The sequence below is a fragment of the Pteropus medius genome, unplaced genomic scaffold (assembly GCF_902729225.1).
Source record: "Pteropus medius unplaced genomic scaffold, Ma_sr-lr_union100, whole genome shotgun sequence".
In the NCBI taxonomy this organism is placed as follows: Eukaryota; Metazoa; Chordata; class Mammalia; order Chiroptera; family Pteropodidae; genus Pteropus; species Pteropus medius.
In genome coordinates, this window is record NW_024347790.1 from 1,212,759 (window position 1) to 1,234,750 (window position 21,992).

Here is a 21,992-nt window from a genome sequence, read left to right on the forward strand (position 1 = left end):
CTTTTCCCATTAGGTCATAAGTTCTTTCTCCTTTTAAGAACAGATGATATTTCAGTGTATAATTTTGAGGAAAGAAATTGAATTTGGGAGCAATACTATTTAAGTAGCTGACAGTGTGCTGGGTACACTTTCATCTTCAGTATCTAATATAGGCCTGAACATGGTCGGCCTTGGGCCCCTGAGAGGATTTCATTGTTCTTGTTATTGTGATAGTAACTGGGTGATTTTGATTTTTGCAAACCCAAGCTGAGAAACTTTAACGTGCGCCAGAATGGCTTTGGCAGTCGTTAAAATTAAGTGCTACTTAATTTTAAGTGCTACTTAATTCTTGGTGGTGGTGATTTTTAATGACTAATCAGTATTGCTGTAGATACATAGATTTCTGTAAGATACTTGACAAAGTCCCTCCTTGTAAACAAGGACATTTTTAGGCTGGTAGACGGTAGAGTTAATACGATTCACTGCGGGTTGCAGAACTCTTCCCAGAATTGTTCTGGACAGAGGGAGAGAACAATTCTGCCCTTGTCATGAATTTGAATGACCCAGAGGCATGTTTGTTCACTGGTGGATGAGAAAGCTATGAGGAATAACTGAAAACAATGCCAGTTATGAGTTTCAAAAGATCATAGAATGGAGGATGAATTGAAAGAGACTGAACTTTAAATGTGATAGTTCTTGTCATCAGGTAAAAGTTTCACTGTGAAGTTATAGGCTGGATAAAAACTGACATTTACAGAAGAGAGAGAAAACTGGTTATTTCCTTGCTTTTTCAAAAATAATTCTACCATGTTAGGTGTGTATTTCTAAGCAATATATTATTTTTTAACTTGTTTTAGAGTTTTGTTAAAATGGTATTATACCGTATGCAGTCTTTTGCCACTTGCTTTTTACATTCACCATTGTTTCTAAGATTCAGGTATCAACTGTTCTCAACCAGAGGGGTCTCCATCTGGACTGTGGGACACAGAAGATGATTTGAGTGCTTATTTCTCATTTCTCTCAAGGCTGGGACATATATGTATAACACTCTTTAGTTACACAGAAGAGGAGCTGTCTCTTTATATCAGTGGATGCTTTAAACTAAGTGGCGGGGCTCAATTTTCTACTGGAACCTGGTGGAAAAAGGCAGACTTAGTTGTTACATGTAGCTCTAGTTCATTTCGACCGCTGTAGAATGTTCCATTTGAGAGCATACTAACACTTACTCATGTATTCTCCTATGGTGGACTTCGGGTTGTTTGCAGTTCTTCTGATATTGTTACTGTAAACGATTTTGCTGTGACTATCTTGTACAGATCTCTGGGTGCACATTAGTGAGTATTTCTCTAAGTCTACCTCTGAGTAGTATTGCTGGGGACTGCTGCCTGTTTTAATGGGGATATTGGTACACTGGAGGGAGTACAGAGGAGATCAGTTGGGAATAGTTTCGCTATTTTATAACTAACCTGTATTTTCCTTGTTTCCTTAGGGATTGAAGAGGTTAATGACCATTTGCCAGAAGCACTTTCCTACAGATCCATCAAAATGTGTGGAGTACAATGCACTATGAGATGTGTGTATGATGTGTAAATAACAATAAGAAACTTAAGGGAGTGTGGTATGGACTTCTGGAATTCCGGACAGGAACAGGGAAGAAGAAAAATGGAGTCTCTAGACTCTGAGTTCTACCTAATGCAACTCTTGGTTTTAAGAACTATGCTGGCTCTCGTATCACATCTGACTGCAGACTGATTTCTGTGTCTTGCTTTAATTTAAATAGTCGAAAAATTAAGTTCTAAAAGACTTTTCCTCATAATTGTGTAGACAGCAGTTACAGAAGGGGTTTAAAATGAATCTTTATGTCTAGACTTGAAAGTTGCAGTTAGATGCTTAAAAAGGAACATTGGAGGATGGACTTAATTGTTTCTGTAAAAATAGTGATTTTTCACTTGTCTTTTATGTCGTATTTTTAGCAGATATTTTTATATGTTTCAACAAAAATGTGGAACCATTTAATGAAACTTTATAGCCCTTAAATGTTGCCGAACTTTTGACGTCTTGCAATAGAATTTGAATGTAAATTTTATTACTGTTAAGTGTTTTTTATGTGTTTCAAACAAAGCTTGCTTTTATCTTTTAAGGGGTGGGTGTAAATTTTCGTATTTGTCGTCTCTTGGGACAGATAGAATTAACAGCAAATAGAAGTTTGAAAAACAAAGATGGGGTATTATACCAACAGTAACCCCAGTGCATTAAGGTCAAGGTGAAGAAATAGATCGTCATGCCAGCCCGGAATGGGGACGTTCTGCTGGTTCTTCCTAGACTAGGACTGCCCACGTGTTTCATCCTCATGGGACCTGTGGTAGATTGCTGTTCCCAGCTCCATCCCACCAAGCAGAAGAAAAAGGGCCAGTAGTCTTGTCACTGCCCGAGACAGTAGGTTCTGAGTCTGATTTCCTCAAACGATAACTTCTGAATCTTGCAGTGTCATACCCAGATAATTGTGATGAATCGCTGTACTTTAAAAGTTAAGAGGCCTCAGTTAATAGAGGAAGATGAGTGAAAAGAATGTTACCTGACCAGGTAGAGCGTGGTGTCCATGGTACGAGTGGGCTCTGTAGTGAGAGCTTCCTGGCTGCAGACTTCAGCTCTCCATCTACTGGCTGTGTGACAGGAGTGAGTCCCGTAGTCTTCCTGAGCTTGCTTTCTCATCTGCAGATGGTTAGTAATAGTAGTGCATACCTTACTGTGTTATTGTTGTGTTTAAGTAAAACGCTCAGCAAACTGCCTGGCAAGTAATGGCTCAGTAAATATTAGTTGTCGTGTCCTTGTTGTTGTTATAAGGTGAAGCCAGAGTAGCTGTCGTGCACCCCGTGGTCGGGCAGTGTGCAGTCACATGATAACAGCAGCGACAGTGGTGGTGGCCGCAGCCGCAACAGTAATAGTGGAAACGTGTACTGAGTATTTACTGTATGCAGGCTCTGTCCTGCTTCCACTTTCTGCCAGTCCTGAGTTTAGAAAGGTAGAGGATGGGGGAGCTAGAGAGTCAGCTGAGTAGGGAGGCAGTTATAGATTCACAGTCACTTACTCTGCCCCTCTTGGGAAGACTTGGAAGCTGGTTTGGGCCACTTGGGGTCTCTGGCCATGCCTGGCTGATGGGTTGTGCTAGATATTTGCATGATGGTGGCTGAGGGCCGCTGTCCTAAACTCAATCGGTAGTCTTGTTCCTCGCCTCCTACCCTATCCCAATCCGCATTCTGGAAACTGTTTCTTATGATTAAATTAGTTAGAAATTAGGGTAGCTTCTAGGGCAAAGGAGAGAGAGCCTTTCATAAGGTAAGGCAACAATCTAGACTTTGGTTATGTAGCGTTGTTGTGTGGGGCTCGTTTTAAATATTGTGGAGTGAACACTCTCCAAATCACTTTGTTTATTGAGTCAGGCCACAACATGGTAGTCAGGTAATTTCGTGTTGCCTTCCCATTTGCTATTAGTTAATATTCCCCATAAAGAAGAAATTGCGTATGTGATAGCAATAACCTTCTAAAACTGATCAGTATGGATAGATGGTTTAAAAAAATATTTGTAACATATTTGACACTGCTGTGAATGTTAACCATTTTAGGTGTGGATAGAGGGAGGCAGGCTCAAAGATGTAGATACCCCATAAAAAAGTTTTCCATTTCCCTGAATCTAAAGATTTCAGATGTGGCTAGATTTAAAAAAGAAAAGATCTCTTGCATACTTTGAATCATGAACATTTTAGTTCAGCAGATACTACATATTCAGTTTTTAGCTCATTCTGAAACAAAGGCATTATCTTTTAAATTCAGTCATAATCCTGAAATAACTATGTTCTTCCCTTTCTTCCTCCCCACCTCCTAACCAAAGGAGTCTTGTCTTCTGGATTCAGATTTAGTAAAAGACTGGTTTTCCTTCAGCAGTAGATGCCGTCTCTCTGGTAGTGTTCCTGCCAGCTGTAAAGGCCCAGCAGCATTTCTCAGCATCGTAGCACATAGCTGGCGGCAATCTGGAAGTCATGGCCGTGATTTCAGTCTTTGGGGAAAAGTAGGAAAATAAAGCTGAGGCCAAAGATAATTGACACATAGGAGGAGGGAGGGAGGACGGTCTGGATCTTGTAGGAAGAGGGGGGTTGTCCTGAGACACAGAGGTAGGAGGGCAGCTGTCACTAATCACAGACCTTACGGATGTGCTGTGGGCTCTGAACTCTCAATTTGGAGAAATAGGAAGTCGGATTGGTAGCAGCACACTTCTTAATGGTACGTTCTTCCTTTGGTGGTTTGCTGACCCACGAGCACTTGAGAGTGCCCTGGGATTTGACCTCAGTAAAACTTTAGAAATACAACTGTCTTTTTCTTCGAAAGGAATCATTTATTCTGAAAGTAAATAGCATGGAAAAAAACTGAAAAACAAGTTTCAGAGTCGTGGGTAGATTTGATTTGGGGATTGCTATCACTGGGTCCTTTGCAGCTGACAGCAACCCCCATTAATACTTCTTAACATAGAAGGTAGTAGAACTGAGTGGGGCTGTTTGGGTGAAAGGGCAGCATGAAGTTGAGGTGTGGCTCTTTGTCCGAATCTCTCGAAGGGCATAACTTAGCGGATCGTGCCTCCCCCTCCCCCATCTCCAGTGCGTTGCCATGAAGCTGCTGGAAGAGTAACTTGATCCCGGTGGAACGTCATGGTATGGGAACGTATGGGCGTCGTGAACTGAAGCACTTTCTCACGGCATGTTTATGTAAGAGCTTCCAGCTGTCCAGTGTGAGCAGCCAGCTCCAGTCCCCCAGGGTCGCTGTGGGAAGACTGTTATGGCAACTGGTTTTCATCACAGACTCTGCAGCTAGATTGCCTGAGTTATAACCACACGCGAGTATTTTAATGGTTAACAGTAACCTTAAAATCTTTGGAAATTTAAAAAAAGTTCTGGCGGTGTGGAATAACTAGGAGGAATTCGGCACGGTTAGCAGCAGCAGCTGTGGTGTGAGCTGACCCCATTCAGGATTTTGGAACCATGCTCATTAAAAAAAAATGTGTTTTACGTTTACTAAAAAAGTTGAGTTATGAACACATTGATTACTTATTTTTCCTCATCGTAAATTTTGGGGCACTTTATACAGCCTGGCTTAGACTAACCCTTGTGTTGCCGGTCGTGGTGCGTCTGTTTGACCAGGCCGTTCCCTTTTGTGTAGTCTCTCCTCCTGTCCTTAAACACTGGCTTCGAGATACTCACCAGCTTTCCCAGCTCTCTCACAGCATTCAAACTTAACGTGTCCTTTACCATGGAGAAGTTTTGAGCTGTTTTTGAGCACTACTGCCCATCAGGTCTACTCACTGGGCTTTCTACCGCAGCCGTCAAGAGTCATCTGCACCGTCTCCTCTCCTTCCCTTAGTGAACTCCGGCTTAGAGTCCCTGCCGCCCTGTTGATTGAAAGCTCTAGCTTTTGAAACTCTTTGACCATAACTCAACAGTAAACGATAAATGAAGGAGACCCAGTATTACACGTATGCATATATTTCTGAAACAAGCACTTACCATGTTATGTGCAATGCATTCTTATGTTTTCTGTTGTGTTTCTTTAAAAAAAATATGCTGGTCATGACTATAAATTGGCTTGCAACCCATTAATGCATTGTGACCAGCAGTTTGAAAACCACTGATTAAAAGGAATTATCAGAGTTGAGGAAGGAAATAACCTGGTGGGTGAATTCAGGGCAAAAGGACTCTACTTTTTATAATTTTTTAAAATACAGAGATATAGAGATAGCACTTATCTCTCAAGGTTAGTGTGAAATTTAGTAGGTGATAAAACCTGAGTACACATGCTACATACTTTTGAAGCAGCGACTCTTAGGTTTAAATGAGGAGACTTGTCTGTAGAGGGTAGGAAGAACCAAGACAAGCAGCATATAAGCCATCTGTAAAATTGTCAGGATAGGTGATTGATTACCTTAGGCTGATTGTAAATTGTAAACCGGGATTAAACAAGGGATTATAAAATAAAGAGGAGATCATTTGAAGTGTGAGGTAGGGTTGAGACAGAGAGAGATATAAGGAGCCTAATATTATGTATCGAGTATCTGTTGAGAGTTTGTTCAGCTCTTTGAGGATTATTTTCCAAGACTCGGCTAGATTACATTTCCTTTCATGTAAATTTTTTATTGAAATATACATACAGAAAAGTACACAAAGCAGAAGCATATATACCACATGATGATAAATTCATCAAAGTGAACATCTCCCAAAGTAATTAGCGTTCAGGTTAGGAAAGATGTTATTAATGCCCCAGAAAGCCTTTCACACCCCTTTGTAGACATAGCCATGGTTCTGATTTCTAACATCGTTTAAAGAAGACATCTTTATTGATCTGTAATGCCATAAAATTCACCCATTTAAAGTGTATAATGATTTTTAGAATATTTAGAGTTGTGCAACCATCAGCACAAAGTTCGGAACATTTTCATCACCATTAGTAGTCATTCCCCACATGGGTTAGTTTGCCTGTTTTTCTATGTGCCCATTTATAAATGGAGTCAAACAGTAAGGTTGACTTTTTATATTTGATTTCTTTGTCTCGATTTATGGTTTCTGATAGTCGTCTTTGTTGTGTGTAGTTGTGGTTCGTTCATTGCTGTATCCCACAGTTTATCCATTCTACTGTAGATAAATATTCGAGTTGTTCCTAGTTTGTATATGAACATTGTATATGCGGTTTTTGATGAATATAAATTTCTGTAGGGTATATACCAAGATGTGAAATTTGTGGGACGTAAGGTCTGCAGGTACTCGGCTCTAGAAGATACCGTCAGAGTTTTCCTGGGGCTAACACCAGTTTTCACTCCCACAGTAGGGGCTGAGAGTTCCAGGTGCTCCACGTCCTGGCCACACTTGGTATATCCTCGGTCAGTTTCACTTGAGCCTTTCTGGAGGGCTAAAGTGGTGTCACGTTGTGGCTTTCATATGCATATCCCTTGTGACAAAGTTGAGCACCTTTTTTATATATTTAATGGTCATTTGGATATTATTTTTTGTGAAATTATTTTTGTTCATTTTTTCTATTGAATTGCCTGCCTTTTTCGTACTGGTCTGTAGTTCTTCGTATATTCTAGCTATGAGTCCTTTGGTAGATAATGTATTATAAATGCTTTCCCACTCTATGCCTTGCCTTCATGGTAGGTTGCTTTTTATGCAAAGGGGAAATAATCTCATAACTAGCGCAGATAATTGACATAACCTTTGTCAGCTGTCTTTGCCAACTGTATAAAAGTCAAATCATGTATCTTAATGTAATTTTTTTCTCGTTTAATGGTACCATCATAGTGACATGTCCTGTGTATAAGATATGAGAGAAGAAGAAATCGTGTAAGTTTTGCATTTTTGTTGAACTTTAGTTTTACTAGATTATTATTTAAGACTTGGCTGTTTTTACCTTCTGGTGTGCAAGCTTATGTGCTACATCAGTGCGAGTTGCTTATCCTGTTTTCATTTTCTTCTTTGCTAACAGAACCCGAATTTGTTCAGGGCTGCAGTGTATGCAGTTAAAACAACTTGCCGTCCTAGGAGGCTTTGAGATTTGAGCTGGTCATGTGACGTGGTTCCACCAATAACTTGGATAGAAGTCTTTTGGGTAGGACTTCCAGAAGGAGGCAGTTGCTTTTCTAAGAAAGAGACAGACTTAGCTGACAGACATATTTTGCCCTTTCTCTGTTCTTTCCTGGAAGGTGGTCATGAGGCTTAGATGCTTTCAAGCCATCTCAGTCTTGACGATGAGAGACATATGCTAAAGATGGCAGAGGCAGTTTTTTCATGGTATCATGGATTCATTGTATAAATCTTGAACTGCTTTATTAGTCAAGATTCTCCAGAGAAACTGAACCAATAGGAGATGGAAAAAATATGTATATATTTAATCTTAAGGAACCGGCTCATGTGATTTTGGAGGCTGAGAAGTCCCATGATCTGCTGACTGCAAGCTGGAGACCAGGAGAGCCAGTGGTATAAATTACATCCTGAATCCAACGGCTGGAGACCCAGAGAACTGGCAGTGTAAGTCCCAGTCTGAGGGCAGGAGAAGAGCAAAGTATCTTGATAGGCTTTGACTTATTATTCCTACAGTTCTTTTTAAGGCAGTGAGTGACTCACAGGACACTCACATAGGTTAAAAAGGTGCATGTGTTTTTTGTCCTTTATAAATTTTTTTAAATCTGAAATTTGGAAATTGGCTTGTCCTTTATATTATAGCGGATTTTAGAGGTCTGTTCGATTTTAGATTCGTTTCGTTCATCCTCTTACTTGGGACTTGGGGACCACAAGTGAGTTGATTAGCCACAACTCAGAGGGGAAGGGCCAGGCTGCTGGTTAGCAGGCGCTGGCTGCGAAGCTGGTGTCTCAGCTCGCCCCGTGCCTCCTCACTCTGCTTGGCGATGAGACTCTGCTGGCCACAACTCTCCTTGGCCGGCCAGCTTCTGTTAGGTCCTGCTGGGAGTGGGCACATGAGAGACTGGAACGCAGAGTGGGGAAGAGGGACCTGCTCCTCTCTGTTTGCTTCCTGTCCCTAACGGTGACGGCACAGCCATGGATCTCAGCCCAGCAGTGACAGTTAATTCCTGGCGGAGCTGGCTCCAGTTCGCAGCGTTTCCACACTTGCAGAGCCAGTGTGGTCTTGCCACTCAGAGGTCAGAGCACCGTCAGCTGGCGCCCCCTCTTTGGAGTTTTGAACCGGCTCAGGGGGTCCTGCCAGGGTCCCCGGGCAATGGTGCCAGCAGAGCCGCGTCCACTCAAGTCTAACTGCCGGCGCCACAGGGCGCCTGCTTCGAGCTTCTGTGTTTTGATAATCCCGTGTCTTTGTTTCCCATCCCTAAGATGGTAGCTGCTTCCTGTGCTTATCCCTGTGACATCCGTGTCCCCTTTTTTGCTCTGTCACCTCTTCACTATCTGGTTAACAGTTGTTTTTATCAGATCATCTCTGTTAAAATAATTGGTGTGGTTTTGATCCCGATACAACAAGCAGCCAGATTCGCAGATCCTGCACGAAGGGGACCCAGGTCCTCTTCACAGCGACCCCAGGCGCGGTGTCCCGCTAGCCTATGTCAGTGTCACAGCGACTTTTCCATGTGAGAGTATTAGATTGGGGTGATTCTCCCTACACGGAATTACGGGGAAATGAGTATTGTCTAGTCATGAAGTCCTATCCTCGCTCCCACTCTGCTCTTCCTCGGCCTCTTCAAGGCATCCTGTTTATTCCTCTGTTTTCTGCTTTATCAGCACCTTCCTGGCTTCATTCTTCTCTCTGGTCCTCCAGCTCCATTGTCATTTCAGTCACTCTTCACCAGAACCTTCTGCTGTCTTACTCTTCTAGCCTTTTGTCATGCCACAGCGTAAAACTGAAGCCTGGATCACCCCATCTGCTTGTTCCCATGCCCTGGCTAGTAAACGCCAGGAGGGAATTGTAGCCACCGTGTCATCTGGTCCCTAAGTGAAGCCTGGAGGACATTCTCCACTTTCCTTTCCTCTTGGGCTATTTTATATTCTAATCCTTGTGACCATGTTCCATCCTGACCCTACCTTGCTCCCCTCTCAAGAGAGGCTGACTTCACTTACCTTTTCTCGCACCAGGGTGAATATAGAGCGAGCTTAAGGTCTCTGTCCACCTCTCCACCTTCCAGCAGTTTTTCTTACCTGACTTGGAGGAAGAGATGTTTCTTTTTCTCAGAGACTAAATCTTCCACCATCCCTGATTTCTTACCACTTTCTACTATCTTATATAATTTACTTTTTTTTTTTTTCCTTTTTCTACCCCCAAATACAATAGAAATCTCTTAAGTGCAGGGATTTTACATTCGTTTTGCTGCAGATGTGAGGCGTGAGAGAGAGCAATCATGGATGAGTCTGAGGTTTTCGGCCTGAGCACGGAAAGGCTGCAGTTGCCTAACTGAGCTGGGGAAGATGGTTAATGGAGCAGGTTTGGAGGGGCAGGTCAGAAGTTCGGTTCGGGACATGTTAGCCTGTCAGACACCCGTGTGGAGATGCTGAGTAGGCAGTGGGATATACAAGTTTCAGAGAGGAGGTCCAGGGTGTGGGGATAAGTACAGATGCCATCAGCATAGAGATGACCCTTCAAACCACGAGACAAGATGCGATCTACAAGAAGAGTGGTTGTGGATAATGAAGAGAAGCAGCCCAAGAAGTCAGGCGACAGAGGATAACTGCCAAGGGCTTTGGAAAGAAGAGCCCTGTACCGTGGTGAGGAGGAAAACCTGGGATCCCAGTGAAGGTGTCACAGCGAAGGGAGCTGGAGGGATTGACTGTGGTCAGCATCGCCGGTAAGTAGCAGAGTTACTCATTGGGTTTGGTATTGCGGGAGTCATCCTTGACCTTGACGAGTGGTTTTGGTAGAGTGGGGGGAAGGAAAGCGTGAGTGGAGTGAGTTTGATAGAAAATGGATGAAGATTTGATAGAAAATGGATAAAAATTTATGAAGCGAAGAGTTTCTGATAAAAAAAAAAATCTTGATGCAACTGTGAATGTATGGGCCGTATCAATGAACGTTTATACTCCTGAATCGCAGTCCAGGCCCTTCTGGCTTTGTGCAAGGCTTCTGCAGGTCCTTTTGCCTTTCCTCTGCCATCTCTGACCAGTGACCTCCTTGTATGAGGGATCAGTGAGAGATCCTGTTTGCACACTTGTTGATTTCATCCCTGGGACCCATTTTCATCTCTCTTTCTGTTTAATGTCGGCAACCTGACGTTCCCCTTTTGTTGTGGTTGCGTGCCTGTCTGTCTGATCCACGAGAGTGTAAGCTTCTGAAGACCTGGACTCAGCACAGAACGTGCAGTGAATGACTTCACGGTGGCCTGCCGCCTGCTTGCTCATCAGTGGTTTTCTGACACCCCCCTTTTTAGAGAGAATTTTATGTATGAGCTTTTTTGAACTGGTATTCTGGGAGAAGAGGAAGGGAAAATCCTGGCTATTTCTCATGCTTTCTGCTGGGATTTAGTGTTTGTGTTCTCTGTTGACCAAAATAATAACTTTGGCATTGCCTTGTCGGCACTGTGGGTGGGGGCCGGGGGGAGAGTATGTGTGGTGAAAGGTAGGAAGGAGCGGAAAAAACCGAAAAAGTCCCATCTGCCTGTGTGCCAGTTGCTTTCCTGTGATGATAGAGCTCAAAGGGAAGATACTAGTTTCCTGAGTTGTCACATACTTACATGTAAAAGACTTTTAGAAGATCCCTGTTTGTTTGAAATTAATGTAGATACAGAGGCCCCGGTTGCTCTCCCCAGGAGAGGCTTAGAAACTATGAAGTGCTGTCTTAACGGGCCCCCTTCCAGGCATGCTTCACGTTCTCAGTGGGTTTCTCTCATTTTTGGCAGGGGTTAGTCAGCCTGCTCTAGTGGCAAATACCTCAGCCAGGGCTTCCATCCAGGGAGGGCTTTCCACCCCGGGATGGTCTTGGCTGCCAGACCTCTGGTTTCCTGCTAGAGAAGCGATGCATGCCGGGTTAGGTTAGGGAATCGGGGGTTCAACTGCTATAAAGTTTCTACTAAAGTCAGCTGGTTACTATTTTGCCCATAAACGTGGGGCTCTTTGTACCTGCAGGCCCAGTAGGCTGTTGCTTTGGTGATAGGATGTGGAGATGGGTGACAGAATTTGAGCTGTGGTGTGAGCAGAGGTGAATAGCAGTGGTGCTAAAGAGCCTGAGTGTGTTGCCTGTCTCCCTGGTTGGACTTCTGCCTCCTACACAGAACCAGAGGCCACGTGGAGACACTAAGGCTGACACCAAGAGCCCACATCCCGTGTTTCTTCTGTGGGAATGGTCCCTATGCCTGGCACATGCCACACGTGGGTAACTATTGTAATGAGCAGCTGTGATACAGGTACTAAAATAGCATCCCGACAGAGACTGACCTCTCATCGCAAATCCTTTTTTGGAGTAGGAGAAATAACAAAATTGAGAATATATTATTTTTGTATAAGTAATAAAAGGAAATTAGAATAAGAAGAATTAGGCTCGACTGCATGAACCAAGCTTGTCTACGTCATCTAGCAAGCCAGTGAGAATAGCATCTGTAGCTTGACTTTGAAAAGGAGCCCAGTGAGGACACAGGCACCCAAATTACAGATTTCCAGGGCATGCGCAAGCATTTATCATTTAAAATAAAATCTCCAAGAGGCAACTGAGATGTTTTCATTTTGAAAATGCTTTAATAAGTGTTGACAACACTGTTTTGCAAAATTTAAAGGTACTATACAAATTCTTAATACAAAAAGAATAAATTAAAAGCAGATTTCTTTTTAATTCTGCAATTTTGTCTACAACATACCTCTTTTTCATTGATTACAGTTGAACAGAATCCATTAAAATCATTTTACATGCTCTACAGTTTCAGGAGCAACCTAATCCTTTTTTCCCCATTATTAAACTAGAGTCCGTTTTACACAACTTGTAATAAACTATTGACATTAATGTGTATGAAAAACTTTACACCTAGTTAACTAAGCAGTAACTGGTCATCTGATAGCACCTGGATGGGGTTTGCTATATTTAGAACTAAACTAATAATGAAAACAAATCAGAATTTTAACAGTTCCAACATTCACCTCTATATAATAAAATAAATCCACCTGCCTCACAACAAAGTCTGATGTGGGCGTTTTCACCAGTGTGCTGGCTGAACAGGCGATTTCTTACAAATATCCACAGAATCCAGTAGGGGCTTTCTAGTAGACCAGGGGCTTCATGGTGCATCTTGTTTTGTTTTAAAGAAATAGGGATCTCTAAAGAGCTTGCAAGTGCCTGTATACAATAACTATATCGTTTCCCACCACGTCGATCATTCATTAATCATGTCAGTCTCAAAGGACTAATAATTTATGTACACTTTGTAGTAACTGAACGCAGCTAAACAGTAGAACCTGTTTTACTTAATCTCCGTCTTTACTACCAGACTATCGCGATGTCTGTCTGAAGTGTAGTCCCCCTCCCACTCCATTCCTTTCTGCCCGCCTGAATCCAGAACCCAAGCATTTAGTTTTCATCTCTCATTCCTTGTGACCAAAATGGGCTAAAAGCTTGATCCGACTGACTTCACACGTGACTTCAGACTACTGTACTTGTTTATGTAACCTTGTCGCCTTCTCTATTTCCCTTTGACTTTTTCCTGTTGCACTTAGTTCAGTTTGATTATCCCCATATCTTCTTTTGAGAGAAAAATGGCCCAATGTATGATGTTTCTGAACAGGGAAGGAAAAAGAACTGCTGTTTGTAGCTCTGACCATCAAAATGAGAGCAAGAACCCCTCCCACCCTCCCCTCAGCCTCCCCCTCACTCTCTCCCCCCCCAGAATCATTTAGTAACATTATAACCAGTTGTGTTTATCCTGCAGGGTTTACCCCTAAAGTGTTCTGTGAATATTAATCCCTTCCACAAGGCGGCATCGCCAGCCCGGCCGCGCAGAGCCGTGAGACCAGGCCGCGGATCATCCACACGTGCCCGGGCGCTGTGAGTCCCCGCCCTCTCCAGCCGCAGCGGAGGACGCCCCACGGTTAGTGGTTTCGTGACTGTCCATTCTCACCCTCCTGGTCTCGTGGAGGCTGTTGTTCCTCTTAGATTACACACACATAGAGAACAAAGGTTTTTCTTTTTACACTAAAGCTAACTTCAGTTCTGCTTTCCCACAAAACTACCCCCACCCCAGCTCCTGTCTCTTGGCTGTCAAATGCCTTTCCAATAGGAAGTCATTATGAGTGAGAAAAAAATATCCCCCAATAAGCACAGCATACCACCTCTGTGGAGACCGTGTTTGTGCCATTTTGAACGACCCAACTAAGAGTTTGCACTTGTTATTATTATAAAAGTAGTTTTGAGGCCTCTGAAGATTGATGGCTTTCCAGTTGTGTATTAAGCATAGCTCAAAAACACGTGTAAACATGCAGCTCCCACACCTTTTTTTGTTCCTCTTTCTTCTTTTGGTACCTGCAGACAGACGGTACGTCAAGGTGGCTGCTGCTGCTGTAGGCATGTGGGCCCCCTGGGAGCTGATATTTTTTTCAACCCTGCTCTGCTTAGTAGACACGTTGAGTAAAATCTTTCTACCTACGGGCATAATTGGGTTTTCTGAATAAGTGACACACTGGTAACCAAAATCGGATCTGAGCTCTTTGTCACACAAGTGCTAACAAACATAAAATGAGCCACAACAGTGAAACACTTTGAATGGATCGCAGTGTGCTTTTCCCTTGGTTTCCCATCAAAAACAAAATGAAACACCTTGTGCAAAAAAATAGGATACACATTTACTGGTTGTTTTAATGAGAGAGAACCACTTTTGGCAATCATCACCTTATGTTCCTACAAATCCCAAGAGGAGAGCAGCTTTGTGTCTTGGACTTGAGCTGAATCCCCGTACAGACCAGGGCCGATAGAACACTCTGCTACTCCCCACAGGTCCGTCTGCTTCACGTCCAGACTCCGGAGATCCGAGTCAGCCGTGCCAGCCGAGGCTCGCCACAGGACATCGCTCCAGGTTAGTTTTCAGGCTCGCCACTCAGGGAGAGGGCAGAACAGGAGAGGGAAGAACAGGGGAAACAATTTACAGACGGTTGACTTTCACTTGTGCTGTGTTGTAGCAGTTTAGAATTTGAGATTTAATTGCAGAAAGAATGTCTTCCTCTTGGCCCCTCTTATTTTTTGTTTTTATTTTTTTAATTTTTTAAATCTTTGGCAGCATAGAACTGATTGTGATCCTCTGATGAATCTGACAGGTTAAGCTTCCTTTTTCATTCTCTCCCTCCCCCAAAAGCCACTCCCCCAAAGAATGTTTCAGGTGTCAAGTGAACATCCCCACCGCAGGCATCGTTTGCTCGTTTGCTCGAAGTGCTTGGTTGGCCTCCAGGCGGCAGGCTGCCACAGCTCAATAGTCTTTCTGGATCACCCTGTACTTGAATCCCCTTTCCTGTTCTCTACCCATGCCACTTGTCCATAGGAATTTGATGCCAGCCAGCTTCCCCGACGGTTCCTGGCTTGGGGGCTGTCACGGCAGGGGGAAGCCACCAGGGTGCCATTGAGGATTGCTGCCTGGCTCTCTGTGGGCAAGAGAGCCAGGGGACACACAGTGGGACCGGAACCTTCCAGAATGTCTCCTCAGTCAGGTTTTTGAGGGTGAGGGGATGCGGAGACAGGAGAAAAAAAGTGCTGAGGGCCGAAGCTGGTGCAGGGTGAGACAGTGCGTCTGGGTAAGGCAAATGAGAGGCAGTGAGGTGATCTCAGAATGGCGTTGAGACGGTCAGATTGAGGCCGGCTGGCTCACACAAGGGTCCCGGGCTTGGCCTTTTCCTGCCCGTACCACTGGACGTCAGCTAGTTCTGGATAGAGGGAGGAATCCAGGAAACAGCTATCGCTGTAGCTCCTGCAGGGAATTCAAGGAGAGGGGACGGTTAGTGGGGAATGGTATTTACCAGCCCGTCCTGCGAGCATGCCGTGCTGTGCTTGCACAGGGCCCGGTGCTGATCAGCGTCTTCCCTGTCCACGAGGAACTAGGCCTCATGCGGCGCTGAGTGTGTAGAAGGCTCCCGCAGACAGAAGAAAACCCACTTAGAGGGAACCTGAACCTTGAACATTGGTGAAAGAGTGGAATGGAACTAACGCCTACCTGCGTCGCGGTTCTCAAGCTTGGCTGCCTGCTGGAATCACCTGGAAATCTCAAAAGTACTCATGTCTGGGCCCCACCCAGAGACACTGCCTTAGTTGGTCTGGGGTGTGCTTGAGCAACACGAGCTCTCAAAGCCTCTCCAAGTGATTCTCTCGGGCAGCCAAGGCCAAGAACCCCTTGGGCTGGATTGCTCAGGATTCTTTTACCACGGAACCGCTGCTTTGGGTTCTCTTCCGTGAGACTCGGGAGTAACCAGATTTCATGAGTAGATTTTTATTCTGTCCTAAAAGCACATTTGAAATGTCAGGTTTCCCCTACAGTGAGACTGAGGTGATATTTTGAGTTGAGTTTTAAAAACTTTTGAATTATTGCTGACTGTTTAAGGTAAATAACATGTTTGTAATAATAAAAGGTTTACTGAAAATACATAGGAAAGCATATAGAAAAAAACTTAAAAAATTGGGTAGACATCACTGTGTAGGTTGAGTAGAAGTAATTTTTATGTATCAAGAAGGGTTCGCACACATACTTATGTTGAAACCAATAATCATCCTCGGGATGTCATTTTTAGGAAAACAGCCCATCTCTCGGGATCCTAAACTAGCTGTGTAAGGGCAAGATAAAGGTGAAAATGGGGATGGGTTGGAATTTGCCCAGTAGGTGCCCAGAGGCTGGCTGCGGCCCGCGGGGGTGGACGCCATGCTGTTGCTCTCACCCAGCCCCTGGCGCTGGCCTGGAGGGCCTTGTGTCTCGTGTTTTCAGCTCTTACTCGGGTTATTTCATTCATGCTGTTCATTTGTGCTGATTCCTAAGGGGACAAAGCCTCTAGGCCTTTAACTACAAGCTTCAGCGTTTGAAGTAATGTTCCTGTGAATGACATTGGTCTGTGACTGAGTTAGTAGGTCTGTGTGTTGTTAAAGGCTGGACTTTCAAGTTTAACCTCCCTAGAGCACCTGCCAATTGGGGCAGAAAGATCTAGTTGGAAACACCATAAAGACTTTCCGTAAATGTCAGCTTTTCTCCCCTGCTCCTGGTCTCCCCATACGTAGTGTGGGGGTTATGCTGGGGATGGGTGACAGGAAAAGGCCCTAATCCAACGTGTTTCAAAGAAAACTGAGTTGAAAAAGCATCTTAAACACAGCCTCATGAACCAGCTTACGATTAATGATCAGTCAACCCCACTTGTCTGTCTGATTTGGGGGTATGTCTAGGAACAAATGGATGAAGACATTCTGGATTTTGTAAATGTTTCTCATCTGGTTTTAAAAAATACCATGAAAGTTGGAAAATCCCAGGGTGTGAACATGCTGTGGGCTTTATTGAGAGTGCCGTGCCTGGACCCCTGAAGTATACCAGGGTTAATGCGTAAGTGTGGCTTTGGAAGCAAAGTAACGTGAAGTCCCTTGGTTATGTACTGGCCATGACTATATGTTGCTGTATTTAGGTGGTAAATGGCTGACTCCATTACACCCACCCTGCACACTCCCTCTCTGCCCTGACAAAACTTTTTGCCACAAAGCTTCTCAGTCCCTTAGGCACAATGGCAAAAGGTGCTTGGACCCCGCTGTGGACAGACGGTGTCTCTTGGGGGCCAGGGTGGGGGTGACACCCTGGTAGAGTCTCTCTGTAATGCCATGTGGTCTGAGTGGTGTTCTCTACCAGCATGTCACCCCCTCCCCTTGCCAAGGGAGGAAAAGTGATGCAGGTGGACCTGAGTCCTCTGGCCACAGTCACTGGTTTAAAAAGGGGCACATGCCCAGGCAGGGCCAAGCAGCTTTAGACAGCTCGATAGATAATGCATAACTCACTAGTTTATAAAAGAACAGTTGGATAAAAATCATGCTTCTGGAAGTTGGAGTACATTAAGGTTACCTGCTCAGATGGCTAAACCTTTTTATTAATATTTGTGGAGAAGACACGATTTTTCATTTGCCTTAGTTCCAGATAGACTCCACCCACCCTCCCTCTTTTTTTTCCTTCTGATAGGAATTACCTCCCTAAAGTTTGCATTTCAAAGAGACAGCCCCATAAGAGTTCCTGGAGAGAGCGGTAGAACAGTTCTCTCTCAGATGCACAGGGAAAGAATGCAAGTTTCCCCAAGAAGGACTTTGGTTTCCTAAATTCAGATCTTTTACAACATCTGCAAGTCTTTCGAGATGAACAGAGGAGATCTGGGGATTGATAAAAAGGACACGTGGGCTTTGAGTGCTGCATTTCTGTTCTCATAAAGACTAGATTTGTAAGACAAGTACAGTTTTAAATTCCTCAAGGAATTAGGTTGCAACTTAAAAGACTAAAGCCAAAATGATCTTGAAAATTTACTCAGCTGAATTTTGTTTTTTTAACAGTGTGGTGGCAGTGATGGAACCCAAAGGAGATAGCTCACAGCTTCGTGGACAACAAGAAACACAGGCTCTGGTACTTATGAACCCTCCGAGGTCCCTTTCTCGCCATTTCCGAGGGCCGTGGGTAAGCTGCTCCGTGGCTCCGGGCTCTTCTCTGTGCTGAACTATCAGTCTAACTGGCTTTCCAGTCCAGGGTTAACGGTCAGTCTAGACTGAGAGGGAGGCGCCAGCAGAGTACCTGTCCTTAGCCCTTGGTTAGTCCATGGTCCAGGGCTTGGCTGGTCCCTTGAGCTGGCAGACAGTTCCGCCTATAACCCCCGAGGCACTAGCCCTTGGCTAGTCCACAGTCCCCATTTGTTGCTGTCTGCTGGTTCAGCCTACAGTTTCACTTTGGGAACGGCTGGAGGTGCATCCCTCAGGCCTTCTACAGCTTTTTAGTGTGCCCACGATGACGTAAAAGAATGAGCCTCTTGTTAATGGGCATCCCGGCAGCCAAAGCTGCAAAATTGCTGGGCACAGGTTGAGCACTGAAAAGCTGTTTGTATGCACGCCAGGTAACTTTAAGACTCCCGCCCTGGGATAAGTTGGTCACGAAACAGGCTGGATTGACACTAGGTCACCGGCCAACCTCAAGAGAATTTGTGCGTAATTAAAGGCTGCGATTTGGATCCAACTGTTCTTTTATAAACTAGTGATTTGTGCGTTGGTACCATTCTCAAGTCTAATATTTTAAAGTGAAAACATCTCTGTTTGCATCTGCATATTTGTGTACATTGTAAGGTGTAATATTTTTCTACTTCCAGGTGGTATTGCCAAAATTAATTTGTAATGTAGATATACGACTTTAATTCTACCTGGGTTTACTAGTCAAATAAGTTCACGTTATCTGTTACAAAATTCGTCAGCAAGGAAGATAAGATTTGGTTCAATATCGAGGAATTTTCATGTGTAAACAGTTGTTAAGAACAAGCGTTATGAATTGGTCATGGTCCGTATGTTTCTTACTGGGTAGAGAAGCTTTATCCTATTGATAAGCAACTGCCTTTTTGTAAAGAAATTACCTGAAACCATCATCCTTAGATGGGGAGACACCACTGTTTTGCAGAGACCTCAGAACTCATTCTACTGGCCAGGCAATCCAGGGACTCTGCAGAGTCCTTCCTATGCTACAGAGACTGCACTGCCCCTACCAGCCTCAACCTTCAGGACTAACATGGCATCATTAAAACCCAATTACGAAAGTTTTATGAGACTTTGGAACTTCCCTGGACCAAGGTGGTGTCACTGGTCTAGAGAAACCAAGGTCCTTTACCTTTTGCAAAACATAAGCTCACGCCTTACAAAATAGGTAACCAGCAGACCCACGTGTCTGCTTAATTCCCCCACACTCTGACCATCAAATTGCCCAGTGGGGCCTACTAAAATATTGCTATTCTCTATTTCCAGAAACATCTCTCACAAGTTAAGTCTATGCTGAACAAGAATACAACCTGACGTCTGATCTCCTCATGACCTACTTCTGTAGAATATGTCACTGGAAAAGACAACTAAAGGACTCGGTTGTTAGAAAGGACCTTTCTTGGTACTGCTCTCCAGTTCCCGTCTAGCTAAACCTGAAGGCATCTGACCCTGGGGTCACAGACCTGAATGGACCAGCAGTGCCACCGGTGGTCTCAAACTCAAGATCTCCCAGAAGCTAGTTGTTGGACTGTATTTCAGGCTGCTGGATTCACCATCTAGAGCTCTGTATCTCCCATGATGTTGGAGACCCTTGGTCCTTCCTGTAAGTAGTTTTCCCTCCTGATGCCACCATAAACAATAGATTCCCTTTGATGTCAGCTACAAACTTAAATTTTTGCAGCCAGGCTTCCCAGTGCTTTTTTTCCTTTCTCTAATCGGTTAGATACAAATACCCATGCAAACCATAGTATACCTGCACCCCTATGTTCTGATTATCTAAATCAGATCTGCCCTGATCATGAAAAAAATCTCACCAGTGGCATCTGCCTTTGCAAGGAATTTAGATTTACTTCCCACTGCACCAGAAACCTAATTTAACCCTGGTTTGAATGGGCAGATGCAACAATCCATGAAAATCCATCAGCAGTGTCACCTCAGCAGGAGTGGTTTGTGCCCTGAAAGGAGTTATCTGTGGTGGTGGTCATACTCCTTGGGCCTATGAATGCCCTGGTGGCTGGCGCATAACCGGGCAGTGCCTCTGCAGTTAATGTACTGTCCTAACTGTCCACAACCAAGCAGAGACGCCTCACTAGTCAGCTCCCCTGCAGTTCCCTTGTCATGTTCAAGAGGACTCACCAGGAGGCGTTCTGGATTCCCTTCGTTTGACAGATCCCACCTTCTCTCGTTAGGAGTGAGAACGGAGGGGGCTGCGATCAGACACCTCTTTACCCCTTGGAAACACTGCCGACTGTACTGCGAAAGTCACAGCTGCCCAGCACGGACCCCCGGACTCGCTCGCTGAAGCTGTCCTGGACGGTAGGCTAGCCCTCGATTATCCCGCAGCTGAACAAGGCGGCGTCTGTCGTCAGCACCGCTTGTTGTACTTGGACTAACACTCTGGGAAAGTTAAGGGTCAGTTACACCAAATCCAACAACAAGCTCATTGGGTACAATAAGTCCTTTCTGACATCTTGGAATTTTGATTTATTCAGCTGGTTACCTACAGGACTGGGTTTAAGGGTTAGATCTGTACTATAAATTGGTCTTTCCAGCCTTTTTGTTATTTTCTTGTGATTTTTAAAGTACTCAATTGTTGTCTACTGAGGCTTGGTAAAAATAAACCCACAGATATCTCACAACACTGCAAGCAACAGTAACACCTGTACAGTTGACACAGTCTCCCTGCCTTGATCCTCCACTTGGACCCATTATAAGAAGTTGCTCAAATGTGGCCTTACAGTTGCTCCTAACCCCCAAATCTTTCCTCACCCTGAAGAAAGATGTCCAATCATGGCATGGTTAAAGACAGACAAAATGGATGAAGTCCATGCAGAAGAAACACACTGGGTTTCAGCACCCTCTCATAGGGACTTGATCAAAAAACTGTGGAACATCACAGAAATGGAGTCACTTTTGTTAGGGACAAAATGGAGACCGTGAAGACAGGCTCATACAGGAAACCTAACCCGATCTTATAGGAATTTACAGCTCTTCTCAAATCAGCAGAGGACACCAGCCAGTCTAACCACCAAGTCCATTCATGCCGTGTCTGGACTGCCTTGTTCCCTGATCCAAATGTGCAGTCTGGCTGTTGACATTTCTCGTTTTTCAAATAAGGCCAATGAAATCCACTTGCCATTTCCCTCCTCCATGAGACCAGACACCTGAGGATGGTCCTTCCCTGCTCTGAGGGACATGTAGTCCATCTAACAATGTCTTTGATCAAGAAAAAAAAAAATCAAAAGGAAGGAGGAAAACAACGCCTAAATGACATGGTTCGTTAGTGATGTTTTCTGCAAAAGGTCTTGATCAGGAGAGGAAATGTGAAAGGATTTCAGTCTAGAATGGAACCGGAGGCTATGAAATAGAGAATCACACATGCGCTCTCAGAACAGAACTTAGAACTGAGACCAGTTTCCCGTAAATGCTGATTACCAGACCACCGAGACTTATCTCCGGACCAGTGAGCGTCTACCAAGAATCTAATGTCTCCATCCTCAAGCTAATGAACTTACCGCTTGGACTCTGGCTGGACTTCCCCCTCATTTTCACTCCCTCCCCGTAACTACAGCCTGCCCCAAATCCTCAAGGGGCTCGCATGTAGCTCGCTATAGCGTGCATTTCCAGAACTGCAGTTGTTCTTCTATTCGCAAATAAACTCAATTTCTGTTAATTTGAGCGTGCCTCAGATTACCTCTTTATATAGATGACAACCATTATGGGGAATGTTCTGATTAGACGAGCATTCGTTAAAACGTACCCTTGAAAGCAAGGGCTCCCAAGTCAGGCAGAATGGGATGCCATTTTAATTGGCATGCAGAAAC

At 44.3% G+C, this 21,992-nt stretch overlaps 2 protein-coding genes and 1 long non-coding RNA gene across 5 annotated transcripts in view; 2 read left to right on the forward strand and 1 right to left on the reverse strand.

Moving 5' to 3' along the window:
• Positions 1-3,708, forward strand: part of PRPF18 (pre-mRNA processing factor 18) — a 39,908-nt gene extending 36,200 nt beyond the window's left edge. Inside the window, exon 10 of the mRNA XM_039877420.1 lies at positions 1,469-3,708. Within this exon, the coding sequence (XP_039733354.1) occupies positions 1,469-1,549 (81 nt within the window). The 3' untranslated portion in view covers positions 1,550-3,708. The remainder of the gene's footprint in view (positions 1-1,468) is intronic.
• Positions 3,709-14,276: 10,568 nt separating this feature from the next.
• Positions 14,277-21,992, reverse strand: part of FRMD4A (FERM domain containing 4A) — a 282,780-nt gene continuing 275,064 nt past the window's right edge. For both annotated transcript variants that reach the window (XM_039877422.1, XM_039877421.1), the window contains one exon: positions 14,277-15,400. The gene's annotated coding sequence lies outside the window, so the exon portion shown is untranslated. The remainder of the gene's footprint in view (positions 15,401-21,992) is intronic.
• Positions 14,429-21,846, forward strand: LOC120614614 (uncharacterized). Of its 2 annotated transcripts, none has more exons than XR_005656014.1 (4): positions 14,429-14,518; positions 17,992-18,112; positions 19,435-19,771; positions 20,338-21,846. It is a non-coding gene; the product is annotated as an uncharacterized LOC120614614 (long non-coding RNA). The 2 variants fall into 2 exon arrangements; XR_005656013.1 differs by having other exon boundaries at positions 20,358-21,846.